Genomic DNA, 12,346 nt, shown 5'->3' on the forward strand with positions numbered 1-12,346 from the left:
GTACTCTTAGTGGTAAGATAAGATGTTTTGTGAATACAGGCCCAGTATATTAATCAGGGCCCGTATTCTTAAAGCTTCTAAGAATCCTCTAAGAAATTAATCTTAATTTAGCTTAAAAACTTCTACGTAGGGGTATTAGCTTAAAAGTGATTCAGGATCAATCTGAGAGCAACTCTTGAGCAAGGAAAAGACAAAAACTTTTATCTTAGTGAGGAGGCGGGGCTGACCCCATTGCTATGTCTTTTTTTTCTGTTTTACCATACTCACGCACACACACATATATTCTTTATTTTTTATTTACCATGCTGTTAATGTCAACGTATTTGATAGAAAATGCACAGTGACACAATAAGTTTCTGTAAGTGCTGTAATTGTTTGTGTGATCACTATAGAAGGTTGTAACAGTACCAAATCATCTCTGCTGCATTTTCTAAATATGTTAATGTAGTGATTTCTTATATTTCTGGCACTATGGCATTTCTGCGCTGTCTTGGAGATGTTAGCGTGTCTCTAATAGGATCGGTCATGTAAGCATGTAAGCACAAACAACTGAAAAGTTTCTAAAATATTCCATAGATAGATAGATAGACAGACAGATACATAGGCAGACAGAAGTAAAGAATTCGAAAAACTTTGCAAGGACACAAAAATGGTTTTCCTCCCATTACCAATCCAACACCCTTACCTATGCATACATTCTATAATTGTTAAAATCTTTAATACATCTAATATTGTAATGAACCTCATTTGTGATTTAAGGATGACCTGTAACAGCTGAAGAGTAATCTCGATTACACTTTATTTTACAGTGCCTGTGTAATTATACATTGAAGTTAAAAAAAATAACTATGTGTACTTGGTACTATAGGGTTTAGGGTTTGATTCAGGGTTAGTTACATGTAATTATGCATAATTTATAGTAAATACATGTTACGTGTAACAAGGGCACCGTAAAATAAAGTGTTACAGTAATCTCTTATTTTTGCAGTTTTTCTGGTTGTTCAATCAGTTTCCCTTTGTTATATTTCTGTCCTATTCCATATGGCACATGTGCAGCAATAGTGCCCATCTCCTTGGCACCCTCAATGTGGAACATCTGGTCATCAAAGAAGATGTGTGGGCGAATCTTCTGCAGAAGAGGCCCTTTAGGAGCCCCAGCAAGGAACAAAGCCTCATCAATCTCCAGGCCCCAGCTTCTAAGTGTCTTAAGCACACGAGCCCCTGAGCTGGCTGCACTTCTGGCCGTCACCAAAAACGTACGAATAGGGCAGTCCAGTCGTTCATTCTTGGCATAGATTTTTTTCTGAAGCTTCCCAAGAGCCTCTAGAAAACACTTAAGTGGACCCTGTGAAAGCAGAGGTAACAGTCTATTACTGACAGGTGACAATTCTAAAGCAACCATAATCATTTCACCTTAAGGTGAAGATGACTCTAGTAGGGAGTCAACCAAGTTGCGCTATACAAATAGCAGATATAATGGTATTCATTAACAAAATTCCTTTGTAAGGCGTGTAAAGACAATATTACTGCTTGCATGACTACTTATTTTACTAGTTAACAAGTCAGTTGTGTGTGAATGTAGAACTAGTAGCAGAACTAATGTACAGTAACTAGCAGTTGGTGTAGCTTCTTTTCTCTATCATCAGTGTTTCCCAATCCTGGTCCTGGAGTACCCCAGCACTGCACATTTTCCATATCTCTCTAATCAAACACACCTGTTTCAACTTACAGTATCAGCTCATTAGTAACGTCTCCAAGACCTCAGAAGAGTGTTTTAGTTTAGAGTGACATAAAAATGTGTAGTGTTGGGGTACTCCAGGACCAGGATTGGGTAACACTTTCTTAGATGACTGGAGTCAGAGAATGCTGATGTGTTCTCTTGATGCAGCAACAAATACCTGCTAGTGATGAAGGAAAACATCCAATACTTAATGCCACTGAGACATACTGTACCTGAGCAAGTGGCTTGTTCTCATGCTGCTTTTCATGCTCAAAGAATGTGTCCAGGCCATGCTGCTTAACAATGATCTCTGACTCGTCAGAGAAAAGCACAGCGTCCCCATCGAAGGCCACACGCAGTTGAGTCTCGGAGAGCTCCATCATCATATCAGGCTTGTACATGATAGCTGCTGCTATACCTTTTGGAATGAAAACCAAACCAAACAATGATTTTATCAGAATTAGATTTTATGCAGACACATACAGTAGTGGCTTATATTCAGCATTACACGTGTGTAGTATATGGACAAAAGAATTGGGGCTCCACCTTCTTAGGAACAGGTTTGACTACTTTAGTCATTTCCGTGAGCACAAATCTTAATGCTTGAGCACATAATGATATTCTAGAGAACTGTCTGCTTTTAGTTTTATAGCAACAGTTTGGAACAGAGCATGTGAGCGAAACGGAGCGTTAATATTTCTTGCGGATTTGAGAGCGCCTTTCTGAAAATTCCACTTCGCTCGCTCAATACACTCAAGAGTCGCTTGCTCAGCTCTCTTGGTGATATTCTTTTTGCTGCTGGACTACTGTCCCATGTACACTGCATGAGCCTGAATAATAACGCAACGGCTTACGCGTCAACTACAAATGCCTCATCCGTTTGTGGAGGTCCGCGGGCGACCAGAGGTTTAATACAGGCTCATTTCAGTTAAAAAACATATAAAATGTATATTTATTTCTCATAAGAAGTAATCATTGCAGTGTCACTTACACAATGTAACAGTTGCTTTTCTGAAATAAAACCTGAATAAACCTCGATGTCAGATGCGGCCGACAAATGTGATCTCCGGCGGACGCATGCTTCGAATTAAGACGCAGCTACTTTGTCCAAATTTCTCAAAGTAAGATTGTTTAGATCCAAGTTTTAAGATCGCATTTCCCCTTGGTTTTGGTCTATTTTTCTTTAGAACGTGTTTCTTTTATTAATGCCAGTAATAATAAAGGTGTTTATATAGTGCATTTCATCTTTTGTGCGTTTGTTTTGAATGTTGCATTGTAGCAGCAATATGTTCGCGGAAATAAAGTTATGAAAATCAAATATACTTTATCAGTTATTATACATTTATTTTAGGCACTCTTTAAATAAAAAGTGACTAAAAATATAGGCTGTAATGTCACAGAATGTCGGACTGAAACATAGCTGCTATTTATCAGCCTACTACTTAAACTGAGACATTTATTCAAGAAGTTTTTTATAAACTGAAAACAATTGGTCTTACTAGACACATTTTATGTCGGAGCGGGATATAAGCGGGATTTGGCGACACACCGCTTCGCTTCGCTCACATGCTCTGGCTTGGGCACAGTTTGGGACCATTTTCAACATGACAAACCCATCCCCATCAATGACGTACAGAGGGGCCCATTCATTTCAGAACATAAAAAGCCCTTCTTTGTAACAAAGATGGAAACAAAATTGTAGCATTAATACTTATTTTTTTTTCATATATTGTACATTGTCATGAAATCAGAAGACTTTGGTGCTAAACCTGTAAGAATTATGCAGTAATATGATCCTGTTATTAGATGTTTGCATCTGCCTTGCAATGAACCACTCCCACTAGTTCTAATGTAGTTTTTTTCTAATGTAGTTTAGAAAAAAAACATTTTTGAAAGGATCTTTTTAGTCAATTAGATTTTAGAACACACCTTAGGCAACACTTTGACTAAAAAAGCATAGTTGTGGAGTGTCGGTTCCACGATTTCCTTTTGCCAAGCCTTGAACTAGTGGGAGTGGTTCATTGCAAGGCAGATGCAAACATCTAATAACAGGATCATATTACTGCATAATTCTTCAAGGCTCCACTTCACTGATTGTCACTTATACATCAGTAACACCCAAATTTATACTTCTTCAGTCACAGCTTTGAGCAAGGCATATTCTGATTGGCAGAACTGAAAACTGAAAGATCTAAATTTGTAAACTGTGCATGGAAGTCTCAAAACAAGCACACACAAATCTAAAGCAATCCAAATGTGCTACGAACGTGAAAACTGATGCTTGTGAATTCATTCACATTTATAAGATTATGCAAGTGTGACTCGATTTTGTAAATGTATACATATAGGGGCTAATTTAACTGTATAGTTAAATACTTTATTACAGAACAGTTGTTAACAATTACCCTCCTCAATGGCCTCCTGGACTTTCTTGGTGTCTTTAGAGAGATACAGGTTAGTCATGTAGGCCTTGAGGTAGCCGATTGGGCTTTGACCTCCAGTCATACAGAAGCGTTCTATGGTCAGATCTGAAGGGTGGGAAAAGATTATTTCCATTTTACTACTAGCTTTAAGAACTGTGGATGTCATTACAATTCCATTACAATGCCAGGAAAAGTCAGAAGATTTTAAAATTACTTTGATAAGAATCTGATAGAGCAGTTGACAAAATACAGTGAGAAATAATAGGCATACCATAGTGATTTATACTGTTCATGAGTCGCACCCCAACCTGGGCATGATTATTTGTCATGAGAACGATGTCAAACAGCTCTTCACTGTCTGGATAGAGAGTTCTGAGCCGTTCATTTACGGTCATCAGTGCCTGTATGAATATAATATTTGTTTTACTTCATGGAGCTTCGAAGTCTCTAGATACGGCTCTGATCATAATATATGCCATATGTCTAGTGAGCAATCTAAGGGCGACACCAGCAAAGACACAAAACTTCAATTTTGTTGAAGTTGAGAAAAAAACATAGTAGCAGGCTCAACCAGGAAAACCAGTTCTTCTCTGGTAGATAAACAATAAAGCTGATTCAGCTAGGCAGAGGAAGAATACTGCTCAACTATGCTGTAAAATAATATAAAAGGCTGTTCAATTAGGTGGTTAAGCTAAATAAATAAATAAACAAATGTTTTCATATCAAGAAAGCTTTAAATAATATACAATTTTTGCTAAACTAATGGGTTCAAATTCTGATCATTCGTCCACAATACTACAGAGGTTCGCATAAAAAATTGCTATTTTTGAAGTGCCGTTGTTATGGATCAACTGGGGATTGTGTTAACTTGGGACATGCATGTAGGCCTACACGCATTTGTTTTTACCTGATTTCCAAGCAAATGTTACACAGCGACAGATTCGCGATTGGGATTTTCCAATGAGTGCTGATAAAAAATTGTGTATCACATTATTAAATAAATGTTGGTATCAATAGCGGACTGTGTCGTTTACTCTGTGTTTGTTCTCATGTATTTGAGCCCGTTTATGAGGTTTTTAAAGTAGTTTTCATGTTGTGCACTGTAAGCCACGCCCATGTTATTCTGAGGCAGTTTTGATTGAAAACCGGTAACACATGTGAATGTTAGTATATTTAGTTTACAAAGTTACTTACACTGTAGTTGGCGCAAATGGCCGAGTGGTCTGTGCACTGTAATGATATGCTACACCGGGGGCCTTCAACTACTTTTCTTTGAGGGCCAGATTCCAAAAGTATAAATAGGATGCGGGCCAGTTTTTTCCCATATCATAATTTCTTGTTACTTTGTATTTCCGTTATTTATTGCATTTTGGTACTTTTATACTGTTTTTGTTGCCGTTACGTACAGGTCATATATTAAAGCATGCACACAAATATTGCATCCAGTATATACCTATTCATGATATTTAACTAAAAGGGATATTGTCTTTTTAATTGTATTTTATATCCCCTAATACGCTGAATGAAATTGCTGTTCATTTACTCACCCCCAGTCCCCCAGTACTTCCAAGATGTGGGTGGTATTGTTTTTTTTTCAAGAAGATATCTATGAAGATATTGTCAAAATAAAAAAAAGTAAAAACCGCTAATACATTCAGCACAAAAGTAATCCCTGCCCCTTGACGTTAAACTGGCACAAAGCGAATCAATCGGTCTGTGCAAGAAACTGACGCTATTATTGAATATTCGGCCGGGTGAATGCCAATCGCATTTATGTGCCCCACACACTTATAAGGGCAGATCCTTTGAAGTGCAAGTTCTGGAGGGAGATGAACAGCTGTTTTCGTAAATATAGCTGTTTAAATAATACATAATGAATGCAGTAATAAAAACAACATCATTTTTTCCTTATCTGAGACAACAGTTCACATGCAATGTTCAACCAATTGAGCTACAGGAACAACCTCATACATCTAGATTTAAATGCAAGAAAGGCCTGTGTTATTAAGTATCACATAGGCATAGATGTTTTACTGGCTTTACAGAGGCATAGGCCTACACTCAAAAGAGAAAATAAAAGTAATAACACTTTTAAGAAAATATAGTTAAAATCATGTTACTACATCTTATATCTTTGGTTTCTTTACTACAAACAATAATACACTACAATCATTAATGAGACTTGTTAAATGCATTTAATCAGTCAATCAATAATAAAAAGAAGCAGAACAGCACTGTTTCATAGAGGTAAATGGCGTTTAAAGCGGAGCTGTCATGCTATGTCAGGCATTCTGACTTCTTCACACTGTTAAACATGCTGACTTCTCATGCTTAACATGGGCAACTTGTTAAAAAACGAGTTGGACGTATGACGTAGTATTTCTGTACTTGATACACTCCCCCAGCACTCCAAATTGTTTCGGAAAGTTTTTTTTTTATTGAAACCAATAGATGCCGCGGTCCCAGTGCTAAAAGACAAATGCAATAAATACAATTTCTGACAGCTATTAAACAGGAGTTTAATTCGATACCACAATTAAAACTGCGTTTCTATTTATTTAGTATTATTTAGTTTTTCTGTTCTGCAAAGAGCCGCGTGCTCGCATCATTTAAACGTTAACGGTCATTTCTTTTTTCGTCACTGCCTGATATTCCTTTAGCGGTTTATTAATATTCTTTCTTTACTTTATACCTTATAAATGTGAGAGTAAACACATATTTTAGTGATCTTCGATCGATTTGGCACGTTTAAATGCTCATCACGTCACAGAAACGTTTTTGGTACGTCGCTGCGACGAATATGGTACGTCCCAGGTATGTCTTCAGGAGGTAATCACCATGTCCCAACAACGTCCAATGTTGCGTCGTCAAGACAAATATGGGAATCACAAAGTTACCTCGCTGGAACGTTATTATGGTACGTCATGGCAACGAATATGGTCTGGTCCAGGTACGTCGTCACAACGTAACTGTGTTAGCTGGGACGTCTGTGTTTTGTTGGCAATCGGCGTGTACGTGCATATTGTACAAAACATGAAGGGATGGTGTGTTGCTTGCTCGTGCTGTAGCTCCATCCCACTCTCCCCACTAGTCCCACCTCTAGCAACCTCTAGCAGCTCCTGTTTTTCCGGAAATAATCGTACAGCTGTATCACTCTTTTATAAATTTGATCAAACTAAATACTCTTCAAAGATACGACGTATGCAATACTACTGTATACGTACTCAAGATTAATATGAGATAGGCAGAAACTGAGTGTTACCCTATCTTTAATGTGCTTTACTGTCTATAGGCCTATCTGACACTACACAAATATTTCATGAGATCAAAAAACACTGTAGTACACCACAGACGCGTAAACTACTGATGCAAAGAAAACACTTTTTCTTAAATGCCCTAACAAGTTTAATAAACACCGAAACTGCTGTCCCATTTTAACGTGGGCGTGGTTTGTAGTCCACCATTAAAAGACAATAGTAAACTTGCTGCGTCCTAAAAACGGGAGCATGAACCGAATAATCAAATCGATCTAATATAGGTAACAGCATTTGATGCGTGTTTTATTCGCGAATCTGTCGCGTTCTAACGTCTGCTGAGAAATCAGGTAAAATTATGCGTGCACGCGCATGTCCCCAGTTAACACGATCCCCAGTTGATCAATAACGCCGTAAAGCTGGGGTTTGACAGTGCAAGCACCCTTTACCTCTTAAGTCATCCGAACACATTTCCTTTTTATTTAACATAGACTAAGGTGTTAAGAGTTTCTTACCTTAACAAATGGAAAAGCAGAACCGGGTTTAAGCGGCTCATTCTCGTGTTCTTGCTGATATTCCACATACTTCTCCAGCCCTTCTTCCTCAAATACCTTCCTGTCCTTCACCATATCAAATAATGTCCGAGACGAAACTGCGATTGTAACTGCATTTTTTGGTTTAGGCTGTTAAAAAACAGTCATTACTGAAATGTTTACGTCAGCTAATGTAGCATATATTGTATTTAAACATTAAGTAGTTACTTACGGGTCTCGGTTTCTTTGATTTCAAGTTTTCATAGTGCGCTTTCGCTGCAGCCCAGTCTGTTTCATCTGCTTTTTCAACATTTTGATTTGTTGAGTTTAATTCTTCTTGTTTTATTTCACTCATTTTTGTCTTGCACCCGGTGTTTCAGCTGTACATGCAGAACTTCCTAGTTTACGATTACATGCCAGACATCACGGAAATGTGAAAGGGGTTGGCAATCTGTTTAGCGACTGTCGTTCCGCCCACTGAAACCGGGCTCCTCTGGATGTGTATTACAGCAGTGAAACGGATGTGACTGTAACGCGGATTTGCCGGTGTCCTTTCAAAATCTGACTCCCCTGTTTTCCCCTACGAAGGTTAGGGTTAGGATTGGGTGTGTGGGCGAGCTTTTGAGAAAGGGACCCTAACCTTCGTAGGGGAAAACAGGGGAGTCGTAATCTCACGGGGAGTAGGATTTTGATACAACACCGGCTCGGAGTCGCTTATTGCTGTCTCTGTGCTCCATGTAAATTGCAGACAGTAAGTCACGGAGTGCGTTTACATGCACAAAATAAACGGATATCTATCAAAAATCATCTTATAAAAGAAACCTGTTTTCACGTGTTGACATGTAATAAACAGGTGTCATGAGGTATGGAGTCCCCTCTCGAATATATTATATATTATATTATAAGGATTACATATTTATTTAGCCTATAGATATATTCAAAGCCTTTGACACTGAAAAGCATACATTTTTATTGGAGATTTTTTTTGGTTTTGGTCAATACTTTGGTCAATCGAATAAATACAAATATATAAATGTAATACATAAATAATAAAATAAAGATACATAAAAATTAACACTGGCAGATCACAGCTGCTGGTAGCCCATTCAAACATGGGAACACATAAATTCTTACATAAAAAACATAACATGTAAAGTTAAACGTAAACTGAACATTTGAAATAAACATACCCATACTTCAGTAAACATAAATGAACATATAATCTAAATTGAACTTAACAGTACTGCAGTATAGTAGTCTTCATTTAGAAAGTAAAGTGCAACATATAAGTTTAGCTATCTATTCCTGTATTTTGAGGTTCTTATGTAAAAAGATAAGCCTGTCAACATACTCTGCAGCAAGACGAGACCGGTTCGCACTTACAATATCTCCGGCAGTGGAGAAAATTCTCTCACTTGCAACAGAGCTTCCTGGGACACAGAGATGTTGTTGTGCAACTTTTGCAACATGGGGGAACTTGCATTCATTTGTTTTCCCCCACATAAATGGATCAGCATCCACATGACAATCTGCTAACTTGTATGTGGTAACTTCCTCCTCAATGATCTGGGGAAAAGGCTTGGTCTGCGTCAGTTGTTCCTCTGTTTTAAAAAGCTCCCCAAACACATCAGACATTGCTGTCTTCTTCTTGGGAGGGGGAGAGGATGTATTTTCTTCCTCTGTGGATGTAGAGGGCACAGGATTCTGTACTAGACCCTGTGTATAAAAAAGAATGATCCTTTATTATAATTATTACACGTCCCCTGGACAGATGCATGCACAGCTCAGAACCACAATTATCTCTGGTATAACATATCACAAATTTAAATTTAATAATTATTTTTATCTCTGAAAACAATGTGTAATAATAACAGATATAACACAATCCAAATCACACACAGTTAAAAAAACGTAGTACCTGATATTGATGCTTCAGAATTTCTTGAATGAAGTTCCTAGAGTGTTTCACGAGAGCCGTCATCAAGGTAAGGCAGGGATTTGAATCTAGGGTCTAGGACTGTGGACATTTGGAGGTAATGCTGAAGACAAGGGTCAGAGTACCTCTTTATCAGATCCTTTGTAATGGCTGCTTTGGCTTCTTTGACTGTTGGACTGTCCTGGTCTGCTGGTGCCATGGATTTAAGGATCATCTCTTTTAGAGGAAGGATCATTGATACAGTGGGGGTGGTTTCACTGCTCATGAGAGTTGTCACTGTTTTCAGTGGTTTGACTAACTGAATCAGTTCTTCTGCCAGTTTCTGTTCATTGTCATTCAACATCACTATGTTCTTGACAGACGCCTTCAGATTTTTGTCCAGTAAAGCAGAATAAATGGCAGGCTGCTGCTCTGTGTATCTTTCCAGCATGTCATGTGTTGTATTCCAACGAGTTGTGACATCATGGATTAATTTGTGTCTGGGCAAGTTTAACATCTCCTGCTTATCAGTGAAAACATGGTGGGCTGTGGTGCTTTTATGAAAAAACGTCACTATTTTTCAGACCCGCTCCAGGAGGTGGGACACCGTGTTGTTGACTGACACTGCTTTTTTGGCTGCGAGGTTTACAACATGCGCAAAGCAACTTATTTGTGGCCCCAACCCGTCAGCTTCATGAATTGCATGCACAATATTTGCAGCATTATCAGTGGTTACTGGTAGTAACAAGTTTGGCCTCCACAACTTCCAAGTATTCACTGCATTTGTCAATTATTTTGCTAAATTAGCGCTTGTATGGCTTTCATACAGGGGACGGGTTTGGAGTAGGCCTACAGCACTCTTCATTTCCCAATCCGACATGTAATGAACAGTCACTGGGAGATAACTCTCTGTTGCCCGCGAGGTCCAACTCTATGTTGTAAGAACAAGGCTTTGTGCTTTAGCCAGTTCGTTTTCGATTTTGTTGCGTGTCTTTTCGTAGTGGTCGGGAATGACCTCAGTGCTAAAAAAAGTATGCGACTGTAGTTTGTAGCGGGGGTCGAGCACTTTAGTCGAAAGCCCACATCATCGATCACCGAGAACGGTTGCAAATCTTTAGCAATGAACACCCCTACTGCATTTATTATTTTTTGTGTCTCTCGGAACCAGTTGGGTATGAATGCTGGATGGAATCGGCTAGGGACTGTTGCTTTTGGTCGACTGAGTTACCTGCAAAATCCTGCTTCCAGATAGTGACAACGCAGGGTGATGGTGCCGAAGATGTTTAGTCATGTTGGAAGCAGTGGCGGCCGGTCAAGAGGGGGCGCTGGGGCGCCGCCCCCTTAAAGTTAGCCAGAGAAGAAAGCTACTTTAATATGCCAACAATAAGTTTAATATATATCGCAAATTAATAACGTAATAAAATAATTTAGTCGTACTATTCCACCGTTAGTCATATTATCATTTATTAAAAAATCAAAATTGTATTTTGTTCATACGTGTGCGGGGCGCCGGACAAACGAGTGTGTATGTAGGCACGAACATTTTTGAAAAGCATGTGATTTGAGGCTGAGCTCTAATTGGTTGTTTCAAATCGTCCTTGGGGCGCAGCACTCTGCGCCCCAACCCTCCCACTTTTGTTGTAAGCGAATCAATATTGTTTTATATTTTTGGCCTCATGTGATTGGACAGTTCTTAACGCCTCTCATTACCGCTCAGCAGATTGTCATTTGACTGACAGGTACTGATTAACATGGAAGCAAACGAAATTATCTCGAGATGAAAGAAAATTCGGTTTTATCTTTACAAGAATACCCGTTCCAAAGGCTTTCGGATGAAGAAAAAATAACGGATCAAGGAGCTTGGACCAGATCGACCCAACTTGCAAATTCAGCAGCAGTCAAGTGATCGCGGTCGATCTTACACTCGGTGCTTTTCCGGCACTTCTTATGGAAAACGGAGTTGGCTAGCTGGATGCGATGCAAGTCATGCCTTTTATTGTTTTCCCTGTTTGCTGTTTCAAAGTCTTGGCACCGAAACGTTGTGGACAACAACAGGGGTTTGCGATTTAAAATATCTCTCTGATAAGTGCAAGCGACATGAAAGTAGCCGCAGCCATCTTGACAACGCTATGAGGCTCCAGTTTTTTGGGAAGCTTAGCATTGCTGAACAGCTAGATGAAGGCTACAGGATAGGCACAATGAAGAGGTCACAAAAAATCGACACATCCTGTCTAGAATAATAGACTGTGTAAAATTTTGTGGTGCATTTGAGCTGGCTTTGTGTGGCCACAATGAGAGCGAGAGCTCAGATAACCCCAGGATATTCCATGGCTTGGTTGACTTTGTTGCTTCTCTTGATGGAGTTTTGAAAGAGCACCTCGAGAATGCCACTGTGTTTAAGGGAACTTCGAAAACCGTGCAGAACGAGCTGTTGGACTGTATGTTGTCTGTTATGAGGGAACACATAATCCAAGAAGCACAAAACAGCGATTTTCTATCAA

The 12,346-nt window shown here is 39.0% G+C and overlaps 1 protein-coding gene across 1 annotated transcript; it reads right to left on the reverse strand.

Moving 5' to 3' along the window:
* Positions 1 to 280: 280 nt before the first annotated feature.
* Positions 281 to 8,403, reverse strand: LOC130549910 (cytosolic 5'-nucleotidase 1A-like). The gene is made up of 6 exons (XM_057327252.1): positions 8,163 to 8,403; positions 7,913 to 8,080; positions 4,415 to 4,544; positions 4,126 to 4,248; positions 1,954 to 2,138; positions 281 to 1,345 (listed from the first exon to the last, which is right to left on the reverse strand). Exons 1-6 carry the CDS (start codon positions 8,283 to 8,285, stop codon positions 977 to 979), a joined length of 1,098 nt encoding a protein of 365 aa, XP_057183235.1. The 5' UTR covers positions 8,286 to 8,403; the 3' UTR covers positions 281 to 976.
* Between the last annotated feature and the right edge of the window lie 3,943 nt (positions 8,404 to 12,346).

The sequence above is a fragment of the Triplophysa rosa genome, unplaced genomic scaffold (assembly GCF_024868665.1).
Source record: "Triplophysa rosa unplaced genomic scaffold, Trosa_1v2 scaffold194_ERROPOS282323, whole genome shotgun sequence".
In the NCBI taxonomy this organism is placed as follows: Eukaryota; Metazoa; Chordata; class Actinopteri; order Cypriniformes; family Nemacheilidae; genus Triplophysa; species Triplophysa rosa.

Coding starts and splice junctions, on each gene's coding strand:
- LOC130549910 (XM_057327252.1), bottom strand. CDS start 8,285: ATGAGTGAAATAAAACAAGAAGAATTAAACTCAACAAATCAAAATGTT. Junction 8,081..8,162: donor AATCAAAGAAACCGAGACCC/GTAAGTAACTAC, acceptor GTTTTTTAACAG/CCTAAACCAAAAAATGCAGT. Junction 1,346..1,953: donor AGAACAAGCCACTTGCTCAG/GTACAGTATGTC, acceptor CTGCTTTCACAG/GGTCCACTTAAGTGTTTTCT.